This window comes from Molossus molossus, unplaced genomic scaffold (assembly GCF_014108415.1).
Source record: "Molossus molossus isolate mMolMol1 unplaced genomic scaffold, mMolMol1.p scaffold_m16_p_1, whole genome shotgun sequence".
NCBI classification, from domain to species: domain Eukaryota; kingdom Metazoa; phylum Chordata; class Mammalia; order Chiroptera; family Molossidae; genus Molossus; species Molossus molossus.
Window position 1 is genome coordinate 211,147,518 of NW_023425344.1, and position 25,748 is coordinate 211,173,265.

A 25,748-nucleotide genomic window follows, 5' to 3' on the forward strand; every position below is an offset into this window, starting at 1 on the left:
ACCCTTTGACCTCTTTCACCAATCCCTCCCACTCCCTTCTGCAACCACCAATCTACCGTCTGTCTATGAATCTGGAATTTTTTAGATCCCATCTATAAGTGAGATCATGTAGTATTTGTCTTTCTCTGATTTATTTCACTTAGCACAATACCCTTAAGTACCATCCATGTTGTTGCAAATGGCAGATTACCTTTTGTATGGCCAAATATTACATTGTGTGTGTGTGTGTGTGTGTGTGTGTGTGTAAGTGTGTGTAATTTTCTTTATTCATCCATTGATGGACACATTGATTGTTTACATGTCTTGGCTATTGTAAATAATGCTGAAATGAATGTGGGGGTGTATATATCTCTTTGAGATAGTGATTTCATTTCTGTTGGATATATACCCAGAAGTGGAATTGCTGGATTATATGATAGTTGTATTTTCAGTTTTTGAGGAACCTGCTCCATGCTGTTTTCCACAGTGGCTACCAATTTACATTCCCACCAATAGTTCACAAAGGTTCTCTTTTCCCATATTCTAGCCAGTACTTGTTATATCATGTCTTTTTTATAATAGCCATTCTAATAGGTGGAAGGCTATACATCATTGTGGTTTGGATTTGCATTTTCCTGATGATTAGTGATGTTGAGCACCTTTTCATGTACCTGTTGGCTATTTGTGTATTTCCTTTGGAAGAATGTCCATTCAGGTCCTTTGTCCATTTTTAAATCAGATTATTATTATTATTATTTGCTATTGAGTTGTATGACTTCCTTATTATATAGTTTGAATACTAACCCCTAATGGTTTACAAATATTTTTCTCCCATTCTGTAGGTCGCCTTTTCATTTTCTTGATTTTTTATTTTGTTGTGCATAAGCTTTTTAGTTTGATGTAGTCCTACTTGTTGATTTTTGCTTTTGTTGCTTATGTTTTTTACATTATACCCAAAATATCTTTCCAAGACCATTGTAAAGAAGCATTTTTACTGTACTTTTACCCCTTAGGAATTTTATCGTTTCTGGTCTTACATTTAAGTATTTAATCCATTTCTAGTTAATTTTTGTGAGTATTGCAAGGTAGAGGTTCACTTTTTTTCTTTTGCATGTGGTTGTCCAGTTTTCCAAACATCATTTATTGAAGAGACAATCTTTTTCCCATTGAATATTTTTGCTCCCTTGTTAAATATTAGTTGACCATATATGTGTGGGTTTATTTCTGTGGACTGAATTCTGTTTCATTGGTCTGTGTGTCTGTTTTTATGCCACTGCCATACTGTTTTGATTACTATAGCTTTGTAGTATAGTTTGAAACCAGGAAATGTGATGCCTGCAGTTTTGTTCTTTCTCAAGATTGCTTTGACTATCTGGTGGGTTCTTTTGTAGATCCACATGAATTTTATGATTTTTTTTTTTTTCTATTTCTGTTTAAAAATTGCCATTGGGATTTTTGGTAGGGATTGTATTGACTATAGCTTTGGATAGTATGGACATTTTAACAGTATTAATGCTTCCAATTCATGAACATGTGATATTATTTCATTTATTTGTGTCTTCTTAAATTTCTTTCAGCAGTGTCTTATAGTTTTCAGTGTACAGATCTTTGACCTCCTTTATTACATTTATTCCTAATAAGTATTGTTGTTTTTGGTGCTGTTATGAATGAAATTGTTTTCTTATGGTTATATTTTAGTTTTCTGATAACTGATTGCTTTTGAACTTTGTGATATATCTTTTATCTGAAAGAAAGTCTTTGTGATCACCAATTTTGAAGGTAAACTGTATACAGTGTTTTAATTATATTAACAAAATAATTTATAAAACAACTTTAAGAATGGGACTTCATTTGTTTAAATTCCAGAGATGACTTTTTCTTGGAGATTGTTCTTTGTAAGATAAGTTAGATCACTGTTTTTTTGCTTAGGTTGCTTATTGGGAAAGATGTCAGAAAAATGGAGTCAACAGCAAAACAAACAAACCTATTGTAGGGTTAAACATTGGTTAAAATACATAAGTTGCACTTAATTTCCAATTCATGTTAATTTTATCTGGACTTTTTGCTTTTTATTTTTCTGATATATATTCCTTTTGCAACTTGAAGAACATTGTAATAAAGTTCGTAGTGTGATCAAATGTCCTTGAATTTATGTTTGAGTACTGGTGAGCACAGATAGGATTGATTTATACTGTATTTATGAAGGTTTATTTTGAAAATCCAAAGGGAAGGACTTGTAAGAACTTCTTGCATAAAGTTATTTAAGTTTTTTTTTTTTTTTATCTTCACCTGAGGACATTTTTCCATTTTTTTGTTCAGATGGGGAGGGGAGAGGGAGAGAGAGAAAGAGAGAGAGAGAGAGAGAGAGAGAGAGAAAGAAAGAGAGAAACATTGATGTGAAAGGGACACATCGAGTGGTTGCCACCCGCACGACCCAACTAGGGCTGGGAACAAACTGCAACCGAGGTACGTGCCCTTAGTGGGAACCGAACCCAGGTCTCTCCGGACTGCAGGCTACGCTCTAACTGCTGAGCCAAACCGACCAGGGCTAAAGTTATTTAAGTTTTGGTTATGCTGTGAAGTAAACCTTTTATTTTTCTTCTCAGATTCTTATGCTTGTTGCCTTTTAGTCTGTTAAATTTGACAGTACTATACATTGAGCACGGTGTGGACACAGATAGTAGAGAACATACAGACCAGTAAGAAAGTCACTCATTTGGCATGTTAAATTTTCAATAGTATAAAGTAAACTTTGTATAAGAAGTAAAAACTTTAAGTGAATTTTTTTTTATTTTTATTAAAAATATATATTTTTCTTTATGGATTTTTTACTTAGAGGAAGGGAAAGGGAGAGAGAGATAGAAACATCAATGAGAGAGAACATCAGTTTGCTGCCTCCTGCATGCCCCCCACTGAAGATTTGGCCCACAACCCCGGCATGTGCCCTGACCAGAAATCGAACTGGTGACCTCTTGGTGCATGGGTCAACGCTCAACCATTGAGCCACACCAGCCAAGCAGTGAATGTTTTTTAAACAATAGGTCTCAAGGTATAATTTCGGAGAAAGGTGTCCATATAAGATTGTGAATATAAACATAAATGCTACTTAATTTCAGTAAATGGGAATGGGAAAATTTCTTAGTTTTAAAGGATTCTTTAACTTGACTATGGGTTAATAATCAACTTATTAACAGGAGTAATATTCCAGAAAAATATGAAAAGGAAAATATGTAAGTAATTTCTTTGTCCTTTTTTATTTTTCACTTGCAGTTTACAATCAGTATTATTTTGTGTCAGTTTCAGGTGTACACCACAGTGGCTAGACAATCATACACCTTTCAAAGTGTTTCCCCGATACCTCAAATACCCATCTTGCACTACACATAGTCACTACAACACTATTGACTATATTTCCTATGCTGTACCTCACATCCCCATGATTATTTTGTAACTACTATTTTGTACTTCTTTCCCCAATTTTAATTCTTTCATTTGTATGTACTTGAAATTTGAATATGTGTAGGATTTTTTTTTTTATTTACAATTTATTTATTTACAGTTTTGCAGTTTGTGTAGACTTTGTAATTTTTTGTTTGTTTTCTCTTACATAGCAAATAAGAATTTGATTGTGAAATGACATTAAAATAAAAATTGAAATGCAGACTGTCGACATGTATAAATTGAAATGTCGACAGCAGAATAGATTGCTTAGTCTTAGAAAAATAATCAATCTTTTACTGTTATTGAATTGGTATACTTAACTAAAATGCTGTGCAGTTTTGTTCTAATTTTATATGGCTTTGCATTTGGAAGCTCTGAACACTGTAATTTCAGGGGCCAGAAAGAGAAAACTCTTTGCTAACAGTTTTCCCCCAGGCTTCCTGAAAAGTTTATGAGGAAGAAGGTCTGCTCTAATCCCTAATGAAAGAGTTTTATAATACAGTCAATCATAATCTGGTTGGAAGAAGTATTACTCATTTACAGAAGCTATGTTCTAGGTTATTAAAGTTCAGATAAAGTAATTTTTTTGTTTGTTTTGCTAACATTACAATTAGTTCTGTTACATATAACTTACAGACTGTTGATTCTGAAAAGTGCATATTCCAATGTTTAGCTGGATTTGGAGTTCTGTTAATAGTCATTGTTTCTATGGAGATTTTATTCCATTGTCCTTTGGCTTCTATTGCTGTGTAATATGTAAGTCTAATTTCATTCCTTTGTAGGTAATTTTGTCTGCTGTTTTTAAGAGCTGATTTGTATCTTTTGAGTTACACAGTTTTACTACACATATGTTTCTTTTCATTTATTATGTCTGGATTTTTTTTGCCCTTCTGGAATTGGAAGATTCATATCTCTCAACAGTTTTTGAAAGTTCTCATCCATTATCTCATCAAATATTAACTTTCTTGGTTCTTTTTCTGTTCTCAAATTTCCATTTGACTTGTTGGACCTCATTCTCTCCTTCATGTCTGTTAGTTTTTCTTTTATGTTTTCCCTAACATATTTTGTGCTGCAGTGTCAGTTTTTTTTAATCCTCATCTGAGGATATTTTTTCATTTGTCTTCAGATATAGTAGGAGGATGGGGGTGGGGGAGAGAGAGACATCTATGTGAAAGAGACACATTGGCTGGTTGCCTCCCACAGGACCTCTATCCCGACCAGGGCCAGGGAGAATTGAGGTGCGTGCCCTTGATTGGAATTGAACACGTGTCATTGCTTTATAGACCGGTGCTCTTACCGTTGAGCCAAACTAGCCACGGTGGCAGTGTCAGTTTTTAATCAGATCTTTCTGTTTGATAATATTTCAACTGTGTATGATAATCATTCCATTTAGGTTTTTTTTTTTTAATTCTCACCCAAGGATATTTTTGCAATTGTCTTCACATAGAGTGGGAAGGAGAGAGGAAGGAAGAGAGAGAGAGAAACATCAATGTGAGTGACACACATGATTGGTTGCCACCCGCACAACCCCAACCGGGGCCCAGGAGGAACTGCAACTGAGGAATGTGCCCTTAGCAGGAATCGAACCCCGGACTTCCCGGTCCGCGGGTCTACGCTCTAACTGTTGAGCCAAACTGGCCAGGGCGCCATTTAGTTTTTAATGGCTCTGTATTTGTGTATGCGCATATGTGTATGTATGCTCACACAACTTAGTTTGTTCAACTCTTAGTTGCTCTGGTCTTTTATAAGCGTGTTTTATTCTCTTTCTGTGTGCGATTTCTTTTTATGCTTCTCATAGCTGAAAAAATTTTTAAAAACATGTTTTTATTGCTTTTTTTTTTAAAGAGAAAGGAAGGGGATAAGATAGAAATATCCACGTGAGAAACATTGATTAGCTGCCTCCTGCACGCCCCCTACTGGGGATTGAGCCTGCAACCCAGGCATGTGCCCTGACCAGGAATCAAACTGGGACCTCTCAGTCCATAGGATGACACACTGGCCAGGTTAAAGTTGCCTGTTAAACTTTTTCAGCATGTCCTTTAACCATTGTCCTCTTTGGTTCATCTTTTTCTCAAATTATAAGTGATATTTATAAGTAAAGGCCACTACCTTCGTCATTTTTTTAGGTTAATCACTAATTTTTTGCTTACTTTTAATTTATTTATATTTTTCTTATAAATTTTTTTTAGAGAGAGAATGGAAGGGAGAGGGAGAGAGATAGAAACATTGATGAGAGAGAACATTGACAGGCTGCTTCCTGCATGCCCCCAACTGGAGATTGGGCCCAACAACCTGGGCATGTGCCCCGACCTGGAATCAAACCGGCGACTCTGCATGGGTTAATGCTCAACCAGTTAGCTACACCTGCTGGGCACTTATTTTTTGCTTAAAATAAGACTTTGATTCATATATAATTGAGGGAGGGACTTAATTCCCCACTCCTCACCCACCCACCCCCAAATAGCTGTCATTTGTGCCAGTACTACTACTTAAATCTTTTCCTTTTTACTGATTTATTTGCAATGGCTTGTTGATTATATGCTAAAGTTTTATGTGTTTGGGGGCTATTTCTCTTTGTGTTTATTTGACTCTTCTTGGGTAAGGTTTTAAAATTCTTGTTTCATAAGTGAAGATTTTTCATTAGTTCCCTTAGAATTTTTGGATAGTATTTTACATTCTTGTGTTGTCATTTCCATTTCATGTTTAGTATGTGAAATGATGTTTTTAAGTATGATGTCTATTCTGGGAATATGCAAGAATAAATATAACATTTTATCCCTTTAGTATTTTCATTGATGAGTGACCTAAAGTGATGCATCTAAGAGTTATTTTTATCAACCTGTTATGTTCAACTTTAACACCCTATCCAAACTTTTCTAAGGGATGACACATTTTGAAGTTGGTTTTCTGTTTGCTGGTTAATTTAACAGATACCAGACACCAGTTATTAGGACTACCTTGTGGTAGTGGGATTGACATACTTGCTGAACTTAGGACAGATACAGGGCCACAGGGAGAAGTTACAGGGAGATAAGTTTTTAGAGCAAAACTATAAAGAATGTTCTGACATTTTCTGAAGATATAAAAGGGGCTTATGGAAGGGTGCACATCCCTGGTTTTTAAGTAGAGGCTCACTGACCATTCATCTGGGTCTGATCTTTGGGTGACTAGTAGGATTAAATGGCCCTTTCAACCTAGTAATCTTATGAACAAGAAAAGCAAGGTCAAGATTGTGATTTTTTAGGGGGAAAAAGTCTTCTGTATTGGTATAGCTGTTTTATAGTTACTGTATTATTCATGTGGGTTTCAGGTTGTGATGTTAATTTTTCAATAATTTTAATGATTTATGTTCTTTGGAAACCGATTTTATTTATTGATTTGAAATGCTGTGTATATAAAGTATGTAAAGTTTTTGGTATTGAAACTTTTAATTTGTCTAATTAAATTACAAGTTTGATTTCTTTACAGAATATATTTTTAACCAGAAAATATCATGTGGAGGAGTTTCTTTAAAAAATTAAATTTATTGGGGTGACATTGGTTAATAAGGTTACTGTGAAAGTGTTTTTAAATAAGTAATGTCTTTTCTTGTGGAAAAGGACTTGTTTGGGCTTGATGGATGGGAAAGCAAAAGTGTGCAAGATATTGGTGTAACTTTCAGCAACTATCATTTCAGTTTCTTGGAGAACCTCTTCAAGCTGACTTATCTTTGTTTTTAAAGGATAAATAAATTTGGTTAAAAAAAAATAAAGTTTCATGTGTTGTGACTTGATACCCAATGGATAAATTAAATTTTTAGTCATCTCTGGCATTAGTTAAATTTGTTTCAGATTGGAGTAGTACTACTATAGAATGGCTATTGCTGAAATATCTTAAAGAATGTGGTAATAAGATGTGAGTCATAGAAATAACTATGTGTTGCAGTTTAAAAGGAGAAATTGCACCACAGCTTTGAGATTTCAGTGTCGTCTCTCTCAAGTTAATTTTAGAAAAGCTGTTGTAAATTGAGTTTCCATGTCAGGCAACAATGTTTGATTTATTAGATTATCTTGTCTTTTGATTATTTTGAATCTTTTCCTTCTTATTTTAAAAGATAATTTTATAATTGTATTTGGACTTGGGCCATTATACTTTTGGTGTAGTGACTAAATAGAGAATGGAAATTTAGACCTGAGTTTTTATATTTTGATGGTTGTTTTAGGAAATGATTAATACTTTGTTTTTCTCATTTGTGTCTTTCTCTTACTGATTTGTAGAATAAAAATTTTAAAATTTCTTATTGCAGATATATGCTTGTAAGCTTTTGAACATATATAACTGTATAAAATAAGGCATGTCTACTCATTTTCTTGTTTTCTTCAAGTACTTTGTCTTATATTTACAGTTTTAATCTGTATGGATGTTTTTCTTTGATCTGAATGATTCAATCTTTCCTCTGCTGATTTGAAGTGGTACTTTTAGTGAATATACAGTGTGTTGGTAATAGTTAATGCTGCTTGATTTCTGTATATAGTAATATCAACATTATACAATAAAAGAAAAGATAAGCACTAATAAACTATCAAAAGTGGATATTTGGGGGAGAAATGGATGTCTAAGTTATTTTCCTCTTATTAGGATCTTTTCACATGATTGAAAACTGGAAAGATATGTTCTACTCTTTTCTAAATACTACATATTTTTCTCTCATAGTGTATTTAAACTGTAGTTGGTAAAGTAATCAAGTATGTGATTTAAACAAGTAACCTGATTAGATTTGTAGATCAGGTTAGATCTGAGATACCACTTGAAACAGCAGGGGTTTTGTGTGTTTAATTTTTAAAAGACTAAGGTTTTTTTTTTTTTCCTTTCCCATTTAGGTTTTATAGGATCACATTAGCAAAAGCATGATGGAGTTTTATGAGTCAACATATTTTATTGTTCTTATTCCTTCAGTAGTTATTACAGTAATTTTCCTCTTCTTCTGGCTTTTCATGAAAGAAACGTTATATGATGAAGTTCTTGCAAAACAGAAAAAAGAACAAAAGCTTATTCCTACCAAAACAGATAAAAAGAAGGCAGAAAAGAAAAAGAATAAAAAGAAAGAAATCCAGAATGGGAACCTCCATGAATCCGATTCTGAGAGTGTACCCCGGGACTTTAAATTATCTGATGCCTTGGCTGTAGAAGATGAGCAACTTGTACCTGTTCCACTGAATGTGATTGAAACTTCTAGTAGTATTAGAGAAAGAAAAAAGAAGGAAAAGAAACACAAGCCTGTACTAGAAGAGCAGATCACCAAAGAAAGTGATGTATCAAAGATTCCAAGCAAGAAAGTAGAACCTGTCCCAGTTACTAAACAGCCCACTCCCCCCTCTGAGGCAGCTGCCTCAAAGAAGAAACCAGGGCAGAAGAAGTCTAAAAATGGAAGCGGTACTATAATCTATTTAACTTTATTAGATGATTGTATTTGTTTTAATAATTTTAGAGCTTGAAAATCAGATACTTTATTAGGTGTGCACACAAAATGCTAAGTCTGAAACAAGGATCATTAACCTTTTTACTGTGTGTTTGCTTTCATTAACACTAATTGCTGAGAGACATAATTAGTATTGATCATAAAACAGCATTTAAATTAAACTTCATGTTTTAAATATTGGAAAGACCTTTAAAAGAAATATATAAAATCAAACTGTTTTACTAACACCACTAGGGACCTGTAAGTACCAGCAGTTAGAAACTTTTTCATTGATTTCAACCATTACTTTCTAATTGTGAAAAGATAAATCAGGTATCTCTTTTCACCCTTGATTGATTTTGAAAACATTTAGTATACATCTGTTTTATGGTAAGCATTATTATACTAGGTGCTAGGACTGTAGAGATTAATAGTGCATTTTCAAGGTATGCATATGTAGACACAAACAAATATTATAAAATAAAAAGTTTTGAATAATGATCTGTGTATACCTAAACCAGTGTAGGAGTTCTGTATTGGCAAATTAGATCATATAATGACTGAAGTTAATTGAAAAGGTTGAGTAAATACTAGCTAGTTTATTTGGATGACAGGGAAGGGGGGGAATAGGGTATTATAAGAAGAGGGGAGAAGGACATATAAGCCAATAATAAAATGTGACTTATATAAGAGATATATACAGTATAGAAGAAGTACAGAGCCTTAACAACTACTACTTATGGGGACCAGGGGCAAAAAGCTTTACAGAGGAGGGAGTGCCTAAGCTGGGTCTTCCAGAGTGTATCACATCACCAAGCAAATGGTGGGGTCTCATTCCACATTGGCAGAATATCATGTGTAAAGGCACAAAGGTGTAAGAGCACAGTATACTGTTGAACCATGAGGTGTAGAGAGTGGTAGGAAACAAAGCTGAAAAGATACACAGTGGTTAGATCATGGTGGTTTTTGTGCTAAGGAGTTGGGTTGTTATCATTTAGCCAATGTTAAAGATTTTTCAAGCAAGTTAGTTTACATGGTCAGATTTATGTTTTAGAAAGATACCTTTGGCTGAACTTGGGAGTACAAATTACATGGAGTACAAATTATATGGGACAGTATTTGATATAGACAGACTAATTAAGAGGTTATTGTTTTCCGAAGTTAAGTTGAAGGACTGAAGTATAGTCATAACAGAAGAAATGGTAGATTAGGAATGGCTGAGAAATGGGATATAAAAGAAGGAGCAAGGCCTGGCCATTGTGGCTCAGTGGTTGAGCTTCGACCCACGCACCAAGAGGTTGCCGGTTTGATTCCTGGTCACGGTTCTTGCCCGGGTTGAGGGCCAAATCCCCAGTCGGGGGGCTTGCAGGAGGTGGCCAATTGATGTTCTCTCTCATTGATGTATGTTTCTCTCTCTCTCTCTCCCTTCCTCTCTCTCTAAAGTCAATAAAAGAAAAAATTTAAAAATAGAAGGAGCAAGTACTAGAATTCTTGACGAAGTTAAAGAACAAGTGTAGAGTAAGAAAGCTACAATGACAAGTTATTAGTGAAAGTTATATATGAGTTTAAAATTTCTGAGAATTCATTCAGAGAATTATTAATTGTATCTTTTCTGATGTCATTATTTTCATTTAATTTTAATATGGTGATTTTTCATTTATTTTTAATAAAGATGATCAGGATAAAAAGGTGGAAACTCTTATGGCACCTTCAAAAAAGCAAGAATCATTACCCCTCCACCAAGAGACAAAACAAGAAGGTACATCAGGGAAGAAGAAAGTTTCATCAAAGAGGCAGAAGACAGAAAATGGTGAAATGTGTAGATATATATTTTATGAATACTAATTGTAGAGAAGTACTCTATGCTAAGGACATTAGAGACCTCACATACTCTTTAATTTCCAGATTAATGTGTACTGTAATAGCTTAATACTAATGCAAGTCCGTAGTTCTCTTTAGACTTGTAGCTTTGTAGTACTTGGACAGATGGGCAGGGTATAAATTTGTGATGAAGTATTTGAAACTTAAATATTAATATTCTCATTCGTAACTAAGTTGTTAAGAATGTAAATAGCATACAAACTCTAGAAGAAAAATATTTCTGAAATATTCTTTTTACTATCACTTAAGGATTATGCTTGAGTGCATTAGCTTGATCTGTCATTACTCTGCATTCCCAATTATTTCCTGAATATAATTTGCATGTATATACTAGAAGCATCCAATTAAATGTGGTGGTGCAATTTTTATATGTTCACAATTACCCAGGAGAAACTTAACTATGAAATTTATGTAGTTTAAACAGTGATTTTCAAGTAATGATGGGCTGTGGTATCAACTAGTGCTACAAAATAGTAAAATTGGAAAAGGAAAAATGAAATTCTGTTATTTACTTTAAAATTACAACATATCAAGCAATTAGGTATAGAAAAATATTACCAAAAAATATTTTATAACATTAAATTTTATGTGTTAAATAAAAGAATTATGCATGCCCAGAAGTTTTTTTTAAAAAGGTAAGAATATAGAGAGGTTTCCATACAGATGTGGAAGTTTGTATCTCTGGCGAACAGAAGCCAGACTTTAATGTTCATGCTCTTAAAGTTCTTCCCATTAAAATTAGGTACAAAGTAAGGAGGCTCCCTTCCTCCAGTTTTAATGTTGTTCTGGAAGTTTTAACCAGTGTAGTAAGATGTGCCAAGAAATTAGAGGTGTAACTGTTAGAAGTGAGAAGATAGGAACAATGACTGATTTTTGTACTTAGCAAGTGAAAGGCGCTCAAGGTTTGGCTCAGCTGTTGGAGCATCGGCCTATGGACCAGAGAGTCCCGGGTTTGGTTCTCGCTAGGGGCATGTACCAAAAAAAAAAAAATTATCAATTGCACTCAGTAAATGACCAACATAAAAAGTTTTTCTTGAGTACTAATTAAATGTGAATGGATTCTTAAGACAGGAGAAAAATGAGAACTAAAATGTAAAGGATGTACTGTCTAAGAAGAAATTTCCAGATACTATTAGAAAGAGATATGCTGCAGATTTTTTTATTATTTAAATGTTTACTGTACTATGAAATAATACTGAACTGGTACTGTGTTTTGACTTGTTAAATGATAAAAGGAATTTAAAGCCAAATTTAGTTAGTGTTAGAGATTTGAAAATAACTGCATTTATCATGAAACTTAAATGTGCTTGCATGTTATTTAATTACTGTTATAAAAATAACTGAGTAATTATAATTTTGTTGAATTTAAATTGCAGTCTTGGTAGATGAACCTCTTATTCATGCAACTACTTATATTCCTTTGATGGATAATGCAGACCCAAGTCCTGTAGTGGATAAGAGAGAGGTTATTGATCTGATTAAACCTGACCATGTAGAAGGAATCCAGAAAATGGGGACTAAAAAACCAAGAATGGAAACTGACAAAGGTAACATAATGCAGCAGTCTATTGTATTGAAAAAACACATTTTTGAGTTCTGATGGAGCTGAGTACATTTTCTCATAGAAATAATGAATTGCGAAAGACTAATAGAACACTGTAGTAAAGGAATTATTGGTAGTTTTCTAGTCCAAACTCAATTTTGTAGATCTGGAACCCTTTGATTTGCATAAGGGCTCACAGCTATTTTGCCATCTGGTGATCTTTTCCCTCCTGTGATTGTATTTTGCAAGATTTATATGCTAATTCATAACCACCTTTTTTTTATAAAATTATTTTTATTTATTTTTGTTACAGATGTTTCTCCTTTTCCCCCCATTAACCTCCTCCTCTCCCCCTCCCCACCCTATACCCAGCTTTGTTGTCTATGTCCATTGGTTATGCATACATGAGTATAAGTTCTGTGGTTTATTCCCCCCCCTCCCCCCCCAGTCTGTACCCTTCTTCCATGTCTCTGGGTCTATTTTGATCATCAGTTTGTTTAGTTCATTATATTCCACAAATAAGTGAGATCATGTGATATTTGTCTTTCTCTGCTTGGCTTGTTTCGCTTAGCATAATACTCTCTAGGTCCCTCCATGTCATCTCAAAGGATAAGAGATCTATCTTTCTTACTGCTGCATAGTATTCCATTGTGTATATGTACCACAGCTTTTTGATCCATTCATCTACTGATGGACACTAGGGCTGTTTTCAGATCTTAGCTATTGTAAATGGTGCTGCTATGATCATAGGGGTACATATATTTTTTCTGATGGGTGTTTCAGGCTTCTTAGGGTATATTCCTAGAAGTGGGATCACTGAGTCAAAAGGTAGTTCAATCTTTAATTTTCTGAGGTAGCACCATAGTGTTTTCCATAGTGGCTGCACCAGTCTGCATTCCCACCAACAGTGTACTAGAGTCCCCTTTTCTCCACACCTCGCCAGCACTAGTTGTGGATGGTGGCCATTCTGACAATGTGATACCTCATTGTTGTTTTAATTTGCAGCTCTCTGATGATTAGTGATGTTGAACATTTTTTCATATGTCTCTTGGCCATTTGCATGTCCTGTTTGGTGAGGTGTCTCTTTAGGTCCTCTGCCCATTTTTTAATTGGGTTCTTTGTCTTTCTTTTGTTGAGTTGTATGAGTACTCCATATATTGTGGAGATTAACCCCTATCTGATGTATCATTGGCAATTATGGTCTCCCTTTCCATTTTGATGGTGGTTTCTTTTGCTGTGCAGAAGCTTTTTAGTTTGATGTAGTCTCATGTGTTCATTTTTTCCTTTGTTTCTTTTGCCTTAGGTGTTGTATCAGTAAAGATTCTGCTGCATATGATGTCTGAAATTTTGTTGCCTACATTTTCTTCTAGGATTTTTATGGATTCACGAGTCACATTTAATTAAGTCTTTTATCCATTTTTGAGTTTATTCTTGTGTATGGTGTAAGTTGGTGGTCTAGCTTCATTTTTTTTTGCATGGAGCTGTCCAATTTTCCCAGCACCATTTATTGAAGAAGCTGTCTTGACTCTACTGTATGCTCTTGCCACCTTTGTCAAATATTAATTGAGCATATTTTCTTGGGTCAATTTCTGGGTTCTCTGTTCTGTTCCATTGATCTATCTGCTGGTTCTTGTGCCAATACCAGGCTGTTGTGATTACAGTGGCTTTGTATATATCCTGATATCTGGTATTGTGATCCCTCCTACTTTGTTCTTCTTTTTCAAGATTGCTGTTGCTATTTAGGTGGTTTTTTTTGTTTGTTTCCATATAAACTTTTAGAGTATTTGTTCTAGTTCTGTGAAATATGTCGTTGGTATTTTGATGGGGATTTCATTGAATCTATAAATTGTTTTGAGTAGTATAGACATTTTGATGATGTTAATTCTTCCAATCCATGAACATGGTATATGCTTCCACTTTTTCTTTCTCTCTTTCTTTTTTCAGTGACCTGTAGTTTTCTGCAAATAGGTCCTTTACTTCTTTGGTTAAGTTTATTCCTAGGTATCTTAATTTTTTTGCTGTGATGGTAAATGGCATTTTTTTAGTTTCTCTTTCTGTGCATTCGTCATTGGTGTATAAGAATGCCGTCAATTTCTTGACGTTAATTTTGTGTCCTGCTACTTTGCCACAACTACCTTTTAAAATTATTTTTTAATAGGCCAGTTTTTAGAGCAGTTTTAGGTTCACAGCAAAGTTGAGTGGAAAGTACAGCGAGTTTTCACATACCCCTTGTCCCCTCACATGCACACAGTGCCTTTTTAAACTTATAATGTAGCTGAAATATCAAGTCTTGGGCTTTTTTGGCTTTAACGGGTAGCAGTTGCTTTTAGAAAGAGTAAGTTGATGCGTAATACTGAGAGCACTCGAGGAATTGAAGTGGGTGAGTCAGATGTCTGATACATGGACTTTTTATTTATTTATTTATTTTTTATTTATTTTTTAATCCTTACCCGAGGACACTTCTCCATTTTTTGTTCAGATAGAGTGGGAAGGAGAGAGAGGAAGAGAGAGAGAGAAACATTTACGTGAAAGGGACACAGAGTGGATGCCACCCACACAACCAACAGGGCCGGGGACAAACTGCAACCGAGGTACGTGCCCCCAGCGGGAACCGAACCCGGGTCTCTCTGAACTGCAGGCCAATGCTCTAACCGCTGAGCCAAACTGGCCAGGGCAACATGGACTTTTTAAAATGTCGGAATTGCTTTTATGTATTTGATTTTTGAAAAACCAGATTTCCTTTTAATAATTATCTTTGAACTTATTATCTGTAAAATTTGGTTTATATGTCATGAGTTTTAAGGTTAAATGAGAATATTTGTGAACATATCTAGTATAGATACTATCACATACTAGAGACTTGAATGATTTTTATTTTGAAAGTAAGGGCATGTACCTCCCGGCTGGGTGTAGCTCACTGATTGAGTATCGACCCATGCACCAAGAGGTTGCCAGTTGAATTCCCAATCAGGACACATGCTCAGGTTGTGGGCTTAATTCCCAGTTGGGGGCTTGCAGGAGGCGGTAAGTTGATGTTCTTTCATTGACGTTTCCCTCGGTCTTTCTCCCTTCTCTCTAAAATCAGTAAAGAAAAAAATATTAGAAAAAAAAGTGAAGGTATATTGTACAGTTTGCCCTCAGTATTGTACAGTTTGAGCAAATTGTCAGTTAATGTAATTATTCAATATTACATTAAAGATGATAAAACATTTTTCTCTCTCTTGATTGGAGTATTTATTTTTGTTTAACCTGCAATGTAAGTCTGTTTTGTCTTGGTTATTGATTTTTCTGGATTGAGAATTCTTGTTTTTTACTTTGCTGAAATTACTGTGTCTTTTAAATGCTAACTGTTTATTTTTCTTTGTTTTTAGAAAATGCTGAAATGAAATTTAAAGATTTTCTTCTGTCCTTGAAGACTATGATATTTTCTGAAGATGAGGCTCTTTGTGTTGTAGACCTGCTGAAGGAGAAATCTGGTGTGATACAGGATGTTTTAAAGAAGGTAAGCATATTTTTGGTTATGGGCATATGTGGAAGCAGTGATTAGAAGTTCACCAAGCAAGACTTCTGTTAGAAAATAAATTATCATCTACTTCCATCCTTCATACCCTAAAGCTTATGGTCACATTTAAAAATTCTAGAATGCCCTCAGAAATGATTTCATATACCCTTACTAATCAATATACTTGATTAGTAAGGTGTCTGAGTCATTTGATGTTTTGACAAAAGCAAATTGCTTATAAGTAAGATGATTTATCTCACTTTAAATTCTTTTGGCTTTTGGCTAAATTGTATCTAGCTATCCTCTAATTGGAAGTATTGAAAGCAATGACAGGTTATTTCTGATTAGTATAGATGGAATATTTTTGTGACTGAAGATGGCACCATTCAAAGAACCTGAGAATCTTGTTCTTGTTTTCTGTGTATGTGTATAATATCACCCTTGTAAAATAAGTGATTTGGATAGTAGAATCATTGCTATGACTAAAATTTGTAAAAAAACCAAAAACAAATTCTGACAAAACAAAACTAAGTGGAGTTAATATTTAATTTCTCATGGGTCTTGTTCACTATATTATGTGTACTATGTCATACTGGGAAAGGTGATATGTTTTCAAGTGTTACTTGTGTAACGTAAGATGACATGGTGTCTGTTAGCCATTATTAGATGATGGTCTTAATTGTTCTTTTAAATAAACACATACACACACCCATACCCACCCACACCCAGTTATCTACTTTAAAACCTTGAGTGATTTTCATATTTTCTTAAAGGATCCCACCTCTACCCCCAGTTCAAGCTATCACCTCTCACCTGATTACCTTCAGTAATCTCCTAGGTGATGTTTCTGCTTTCCTGTTAGCCCTCTAAATTATTTTTTCATACAACGGCAAGGTGACCTTTAAGAGGTCAATCAGGTTAAATTATTGCTTTAAAAACCTTTTGGTGCCTTTCTCTTTGCACTTAGAATATAATCCAAATTCCTTAGCAGGTCTTTGCCGATCTCTCTCTCTCTAGAACCTTATCTCATGGCATTTTCCCTATCCTGTCACTATATTTTGCCCATTCTAGGTCTTTTTTGGTTCCTCTAAGAGCATACCAAGCCTTTTCGTTTCTTTGGACTGTCCCAAACCCTCCCACTCCCTCAGCCCCCCAATTTCTTCCCTTGGCTAATTCCTCTTTCAAGTTTCCACTTAAATATCCTTTCCTCATATAAAGGTAATTTGAATTCCCAGTCTAAATAATTCTCCCTGCTGTTGTTTTTCATAACTATCTGGACTTTTTGTCATAACATGTAACTTAGCATTATTTAAGTCTCTCCATACTTTTAAGTATTTTTTGACAACGTGTTTTATAGATCTATGGCATTTTACAATGTAGTATGCTTGTTTGGACAGTCTTCATGTGGTACCAGCAGTGGCCCAGAGTAAGCAAAGTGTTTGAGGGTTATCAAAGTAAGGGTGATAACTCTGTGACTTTGGATACAAAATTAGATTATTCTGTTGCAAAGAACATTCTTGGAATTCTTAATTGATGAATTTTTCATTTGATGTTTTTTATTTTAATTGGGTAAGTATATAAGAAAAGAATAGTCATTTTATGAGCTTTGAACTCTAGTGACTAGATGGGAAATCAAATTCCCCTTGATAGGTATTTTAGTCAGGCCAAGGAGGAATTGGGGACTGCTAAAGATAGCGTTTTGAAATAGAGTATTTTGAAACCACATATTTTTCCCTTTCCCTGGAACGTTGAGCTTTAGACTAAACTCTTCTTGTTCTGGGTTTCTCATGGAGTGGTTCTATTGTCATCAAAAGGGACTCAGTGCCCTGTAGATCCACTGTATCTGGGAAAGACTAGGCAGGTTTAATTTCTCCCTTTTTTCTGCTAGAGAAACAGTCTTGGTCAGACCTTTTAATGGATTTCAAGGTCCTAGATGTAAATGAATCCCCAATCTAATAAAGACTACTTGAGAGAAAGGGGGAAGATAAATGCAGGAGTACCTGCATAGGCATAGGATATAGATAGAAGAGTTAGAGGACTTGCTGACTAATTACATATGGTACCTAAAGAGGAGTCTAGAATGAATGTTTATTTTGATCATGAGTAACAGGATAGATTGTGGTGACAATAGTATTTGTGAACGCTTGCAGAGGAAGTGAGAGTAGAGGATTGTGAAAAATTTTAGGAAGTTGTTTTAGGTACCCTTTGGGTCATTGAAGTGGATACAATCATTTCACAATTGAATATATGTATATTTCTCTGTAGTTGAAAAATGATTTCAATGAGAGTGATTTAGGCAAGTGATCTACTATCACCAATACATATGGTGAACGTATATTAGACCAGAGAGGATGTGAAGAGGGATAAGAAAGTTAAAGAATGAACCCTGAGAAATATTAACATATTTAAAAGGCAGGGGAAGCCACTACAAAGCGGGAGAAGGAGAAATACCAGGAGACAGTAGAATCACAGATGCTTAGGGAGGGTCAAGAGTTCAGGGATTGGGGGAGAAAAGTCAAAAGGGACATACTTTAGAGAGATCAAGGAGGATAAGGTTTGAAAAACTAGATTTGGTATCCTTATTGAAAACATAAGTGATGAACAAATAGGAAAGCTGACAGTAATGAGCTTAGATTCAAGGGGGAAATAGAGTAAAATCTAGAGGGGTTGCATAGTTAGAGAGGAGGTGTTATGTTGTAGGTGTGTGGGCACATGACTTGTGTTTCAACTACAAGACACTTGTGCTTTACATTTAGAGTGTAGGTTAAAATCCTGGGCCCTGGTGTCACATTTCCTGCATTCAAATCTGGGCTCCGCCACGTTGAGCTTTGTGACTTAGGTTACTTAACCTTAGTGCCTCAGTTTTTCCATCTCTGAAATGGGAATGATAATCAGGTTTTGATAATTAAATGAGACAATATATAGTAGGTGCTTAGAGTTCCTAGCATACAGTAATTGCGTAAAAAATGTTAACTGTTAATGTGATTACTATAATAATATTTTAAAGATTTAATTATTTTAGTTGATAGATTATTCATTTTGTAGTGTTGACCATTAAATACACTTGCTTCAATTACATGAATTTTCAGTTTTAGATTATTAACTGTTTTGGCCCCATGCTACATAATAGGAGGAAGTCTGTTTACTTAAGTTTTCCCCTACCTTCTCTCTTCCTTCCTTCTTTGCTTTAGTTAATTATAGCATTTGTTTATTAGATACTTTTAATATTTAATGTTATTTGTGACTATACTTTTCATGTTTGTTTTAGTCTTAATTCTGTAGTTTAATGGTGGGTTCAAAGCTTGATACCAGTTCTTTTGCCATAGCTTCTGTATTCATCTCTTGGTTGGCTGAAGTTATTTTTCCTGGAATTTCTTCAAGAAGGGCTCATGGAAACTATATTTCCCAAATTCTGGCAAGTTAAATGCTTCTTTGTCGTCTTTATACTTGAATGATAATTTGGTGGAGTATAATGTTTCTGGATGTCACTTTCTTTCCTTGAGAAATTTTCATATTTGCTTTACTATTCTCTACATTCATATTGCTGGACAGAGATCTGAAACCAGCCTGAATTTTGCACTCTTTTCATGTATTTTTGTCACACTACCCTCACAATAAAAACATCCATTGGGTAATCAACTAAGCGTCTGTTATTTATTGGACCTTGCCCGTGTCCATCCTACTGTACAAACATCCAGGGATTCAGCTTCTTTGAAGTGTAGTTGTAATTTGACTATAATATGTCTGGGCATTGACTCCTCTATTAATATTACTTGGGATTAAAGCATGTCTTTTCAATGAGATTCAGTGTCCCTTAAAATAATCAAAATAATGGGTATCAATTAAGTATATATTGGATCTTCTTTGCCTGTTGTCTTTATCTTTCATATTTTAGTCCTAAAAAAATAATGCTTTTGGTTTACTTTTGCTTCTTTATATTTACTTTACCCAGTACCCTCTGTCTCTTACTATATTTTTAGCAGTCTGTCCTTTTCTGTTTGTTGCTTCTATCTGGATGATATTTCTGAGATGGTGTTACTTTTACTTCTGCTTTGGGTTTTGCCAGCTCATATTTTATTTCATTCTGTGGTCTTTTCTCTGAGCTCTTTCTGTGAGTTCTGTTCTTTGCTCTTGTTTTTCTTTCAGAAATGACAACTATATTAGATTTTTAAAAATCATAGTGATATTTTTTTCATTACAATTTTTGTCTATTCTTTGACAGTCTTTTTCTGGTGATTTTTCTTCACTTGCCATTTGTTTTTTATTATTTTCCTTTCTTTTTTTCTTGTATCTTGTATAGACCCTGTTTTATTTCTTTTTCATCAGTACTCCTCTTCCACTGAGGGGTTCCTCTTGGATCATCTCTGTGCCTGGAGATTGATAATGAAGGAGCAAGGCTAACTGGTGAGAGCTCTGAATCCTAACCACTAGACCACCGGGGAGCAGCAATGAAGACTAACTGGTGTTCTTGGTGGGCTGTGTGTGTAATTGAGTTCTTTGAGCTTTTCCTTCTTCCCAGATAAAAGCTTCATTATGAAGAGTTTCACTAGAGAATCTCCCTTGACTGTCTCACTATAGCTGCTCTCTCTGAGTGAAGTTTAATATGATTTCTTCTTCATTTTTTAATTCTTCTAAGAAAATTCATACCTTCTATCTTTGCTCTTGTTCCTGATGTCAAATGGGGGTAATTGTCGATTTTACTTCTCAGGATATGCCTGTTAACTTAAGAGAACTAAGCATCCATGGCACCTGTGTAGTTTGGGTGTATTCTGACAGAGTTGCTGAGCACCTGTGTTTGATTTCCACTACTTTTGGCAATTTTTCCTGATACTATGCTTTGACATTACAGATGACTTTAATTTTGGTTCATTTTGCATTTTGGTTTCATACTATTATTTTGATCATCTGGGAGAAGTGGGGGATTGCTATCTTGACTCAGAGTTTAAAACTGGAAGACCTATAATTCTTTGTAAAAATTGTTTTTTGATTAATATGTATCCTGTTATATGCTTCAGAATATATAATGATATAGTGATTTTTCTGAATGATATTTTACTGACCAGTAGTTGGCAGCCATTCTACTTTATATGCATTAGTGAACTCCTGCATTGGCCTAAGAACACTTGAAAATACTTCATTTTCATAATTTTTATTAGCCTTGTTAACTATTACTAATACTGAATTGATTTCTCAATTGTAGTCAAGTAAAGGAGAAGTGACTGCACTTGTACATCAGCTTCAAGAAAAAGACAAATTACTTGCTGCTGTGAAGGAAGATGCTACTGCTATGAAGGATCGGTGTAAGCAGTTAACTCAGGTGAAGACATTCTTGCATTTAAATGATATGCTTTATGCTTTTCTTATAAAGCAAAAGTTATTTTAAAAAATTGATTTGAGAGAGAGAGAGAGAGAGAGACATTGATGTGAGAGAGGAACATCAGTCATTTGCCTCCTGCACACACCTGACCAGAGATCAAACCTGCAACCCAGGTATGTGCCCTGACCAGAAATCTAACCTGCTACAGGATGATGCTCCATTCAACTAAGCCACACCAGTCAGGGCTAAAGGACATAAAATTTATCTTTATTGTTGCAAGTATTGCAGATGTTCCTCTTTTCCCATATTGACACCCCCCTTTCTCTGCACTATTGTCTGTGTTCATTGGTTAGGCATATATGCATATAAGTTCTTTGATTTATCTCTTTCCGCTCCCCTACCTCCCTTCCCTCTGAGGTTTGTCAGTCTGTTCCCTATGTCTATGTCTCTGGATCTGTTTCGTTCATCAGTTTAATTTGTTCATTAGATTCCACATATAAGTGAGATCATGTGAAACTTGTCTTTCCCTGACTGGCTTATTTCACTTAGCATAATACTCTCCAGGTCAGTCAGAAACAATGAAGGAGTTTAGAAATTGTCCATAATTCCTGAGTTAATTGTGTACAAAAAGTGATACCCATTAAAAGTAATTTTCTTTTAGAGGTTTGGTGGTGGTGGGGGGTGTCTTACTCTTTTGTGTTATTTATAGCCTACAGCTGAATTATGAATTTAAAATAACAGTACTTGTAGATATCCTAATTTCAGAATAACAGAAGCATTTGGACATTTGGAATGTTGTTCAGTTGGATCTGACTTAGAATTATTCTTTATAGAAGCCAAAACTTTAAATCTAATGTATAGGGTAAATTAAAGTTACTATATAGAAAATTTATTTTTGAAGGTTTTTGTGATTAATGATTAAAAATGATAAATATTTAAGTTCTTCAAGCCCTGGAAATTTTACTCTGAGAGACCTTTAAAAGACCTTTAAAAAGTCATGTAGAAATCTTGTCAGATGATACATATGTCCAGTTATAAAGTAAATTAAGTCCTGAGTTATAAGGTACAGCATGATGACTGTAGTTAATAATACTGTATTGTGTGTTTGAAAGATGCTAGGAGAGCCAGGCTGGTGTGGCTCAGTGGTTGAGTGTCGACCCATGCACCAAGAGGTTGCTGGTTCAATTCCCAGTCAGGGCACATGTGTAGGTTGTGGGCTAAATCAACAGTGGGGGGGCATGCAGGAGGTGGCAAATCTGTATTCTCTCTCTTTGATGTTTCTATCTCTCTCTCCCTATCCCTTCCTCTCTCTCTAAAATCAATAAAGAAAAAAAAACGAAAAAAAAAAACTGTAATTATATTAAGATTAATCAGAGTTGTTACTAAAACAAGTGTTTTCTTAACATTAGAAACTAGTATAGTTTTATGTTGCTATAGTTTTCTGACTATCTTTTAAAAATTGAAAAAGGTGACTATCTACTCTGCGGTGATTCATTGAGCTGTACACTTAAGATGTGTATATTTTTTTCCTAAGTACATTATATACATCAGTATAACAATTTCCTAATGTAAATGAATTAACTCTTATGGGCAACCATAAATTACATAAAAATATTAAATTTGTATGTTTCTTACAGTAGGGGCCTGGGTTGATCATACCTGCGGATAACTAAAGTTGCTTGGCTTTCTTTTTACTGTGATAGTTAATATTTGTTCTAGAAGTTCATAATATTTGCAAAACAAAATAAAATCACACTTTTAAGATTTGACTTGGGAAGATAATAAACTTTTGCTTTCTGATTTTTACTTTTCCTTTGTTCCAAACTTCTGTTCTGCTATAAATATATCAGTCTCTTTCCCTAGGAAAGATACTTCTTTTTTTTACACTTCTGTGCTATTTTTTTTTTCAGGCCTTTTTTTAGTACCCTAAAAGAGAGCTAGTACCTACAAATTATAGAGAATTAACTCTTTTCCTTTACTTTTAAATTTAAAAAAAAGTATTGATTTATTTGAGAGAGAGAGAAAGTAAGAAACATTGATTTATTGTTCCACCCATTTATGCATTCATTGTGTGTGCCCTGACCCAGGATGCAGAAGACAATGGTTTTTATAACCTCTGTCTGACCTTGCATTTTAAGTACTTATTTCATAATTCGTGATTATTTTACTGATGACATTTTTGTTGACGTTAAAAATGTTTTCTTCTTATTATGTAATAAGTATGTAGTCTTACATACTTATTTTTTTAATAAGTTTTTCATAATTTTTTTTTCTGCTTTACTCTTCTAGGAAATGATGACAGAGAAAGAGAGAAGCAATGTGGTTATAGCAAGAATGAAAGATCGGATTGGAACATTAGAAAAGGAACATAATGTATTTCAAAACAAAATGCATGTCAGTTATCAAGAGACTCAACAGATGCAGATGAAGGTATATCTTCATTCTTTGAGAACAAAATGAAATCCTTGCATTTATTTAATTTGCAAACTTTTTTTTTTTTTTTTATCCTCACCCGAGGACATTTTTCCATTTTTTGTTCAGCTAGAGCGGGAAGGAGAGAGAGGAAGAGAGAGAGAGAGAAACATCGATGTGAAGGGACACATCGAGTGGCTGCCACCCGCATGACCAACCAGGGCCGGGGACAAACTGCAACCGAGGTACATGCCCTTAGCGGGAACCGAACCCGGGTCTCTCAGGACCGCAGGCCGACGCTCTAACCGCTGAGCCAAACTGGCCAGGGCTAATTTGCAAACTTTTAAGTGCCTAATTTTTGTAAGACCGGCCCTGTGCTGGGCCATGGTGCAATGGCTGTTTAACTGGTTGCCTCCTTAAGTAAACACCTTTTCTAGGTGGGAGGCTGGAAGCTGATAAGTAGATACTCCATTACAATAGTGGTGTAAATATTGGGGTGCTTTGGAACAATAGAAATGGAAGGTGGGGAAGAGAAGGAATGATAGGAAATGCTTGTTAGAAATTATGTGTGGATTGTGTTGAATCTTTTGAAACAATTAGGCATTGTCAAATAAGAGGGTGAAGGAGCGGGCACTGGGTATAAGAGTTTTTTACTTGGTGTGATTCCTTAGTCACATCTCTAGAGATGACGGTTCATTGGGTCTGTTTTAGGCCCTAAGATTGAGGTTTTTAATGAGTGTACCCCAAGTGTTTCCAATACAGATTGTCTAGAGATAACAATTTTTAAGAAATAAAGTAAGACTTATGGTACTTGGGAGTCAGGGTGGGAATGTAGATGAGAAGATCTAGAGAAGTAAATATAGGTCCTCTATTAAAGGGCTTTGTATAACTGAAGACTGGAGATCCAGTGAAAGTTAAGCAACCCAGCAGTGTGATTATATTAGTATTTTAAATTATTACTCTGGCAGCCCTGGCCAGTTTGGCTCAGTGGTTAGAGTGTCGGCCCATGGACCAAAGAGTCCTGGGTTTGATTCTGGCCAAAGGCATGTACCTCGGTTACGGTTTGTCCCTGGTCCCGGTTGGGGTCGTGCAGGTGGCAACCAATCGATGTGTGTCACCTCTATGTTTCTTTCTCTCACTCTCTTTCTCCCTCCCTTCTGCTCTATATGAAGATAAGTGGAAAAATGTCCTTGGGTGAGGAATGAATAAATAAATGAATGAATGAATAAATGAATAAATAAGTTATTACTCTGGCAGCATTGTGGAGAATGAAACAAAGGATAGATCTTTTGGAAAGTTTCTGCAGGAATCCAAGAGAACAAAGGCCTAAAATCAGATGGTGACAATGAGAAGATAAGTTTGAATGAACCAAAAAGAGTTAGTAGAGCCCGGCAGTTGGGCTCAGTGGTTGAGTGTCGACCTGTGCCCCAAGAGGTCGCCAGTTCAATTCCTAGTCAGGGCACATGTCCAGGTTGTTGGCCCAATCCCCAGTGTGGGGCGTGCAGGAGGTGGCCAGTCGATGTTCTCTCTCATTGATGTTTCTCTCTCTCATCGATGGTTCTCTCTTCTCTTTCCCTCTCCTCCTTAAAAAAAGAAATGTTAGTAGATAGAACTTGGTGATAAGAGTAGAGGAGAGCGGAAGAGAGAAACGATAATGAAAGATAACTCCTATGGTTTTGGGTTTTGGTTCTGTCTCTTGTTCTTACTTTCACCTGTCTTCTAGCATTTAAGAAGGTTCAGTTCTTACTGTCTATCTTTTCTCTGTATCCATTTTCATGATTTCAGTTAGGTCTGGCCCAGTGATTTTTTTTTTTCCTCTACATAATTCTTACCAGAGGATGTTTTTCCAGTGATTTTCAGACAGAGTGAGAGGGAGGAAGGGAAGGAGAAGAAGAGAGAGAGAGAGAGAAACATTGATTGGTTGTCTTCCACATGACCCCAACCAGGGAGGGCCAGGGATTGAACTGCAACCGAGGTGCATGCCCTTGAGTGGAATTGAACCTGCGACTCCTTGGTCCTAGGGCTGACGCTCTAACTGCTGAGCCAAAATGGCCCGGGCTGGCCTAGTGATTTTTGTTTTCTTTTTTCTTTCTTTCTTTTTTTAGATTTAAATATTTACTTGTCAAGTGGGTTTATAATACCTCCTCCCCAGTCACCCAGATGAACTTTCTGAACCAGGAATTTTTTCGAAATTAGTTCCATTGCTGGCTGATGCTTCAATTTGCAAGCTCCTATC

At 35.2% G+C, this 25,748-nt stretch overlaps 1 protein-coding gene across 11 annotated transcripts in view; it reads left to right on the forward strand.

The window, feature by feature from the left end:
• The window catches only part of KTN1 (kinectin 1), a 112,859-nt gene that overhangs the window by 13,722 nt on the left and 73,389 nt on the right, over positions 1–25,748 (forward strand). For 5 of the 11 annotated variants that reach the window (XM_036260680.1, XM_036260654.1, XM_036260672.1 and 2 more), the window contains exons 2-7: positions 8,280–8,832; positions 10,530–10,676; positions 12,115–12,285; positions 15,653–15,783; positions 20,984–21,100; positions 23,390–23,530. In XM_036260680.1, coding sequence (XP_036116573.1) covers positions 8,307–8,832; positions 10,530–10,676; positions 12,115–12,285; positions 15,653–15,783; positions 20,984–21,100; positions 23,390–23,530 — 1,233 coding nt within the window. In that variant the 5' untranslated portion in view covers positions 8,280–8,306. The remainder of the gene's footprint in view (positions 1–8,279; positions 8,833–10,529; positions 10,677–12,114; positions 12,286–15,652; positions 15,784–20,983; positions 21,101–23,389; positions 23,531–25,748) is intronic. The other 6 variants (XM_036260633.1, XM_036260715.1, XM_036260708.1 and 3 more) reach the window with 3 other exon arrangements.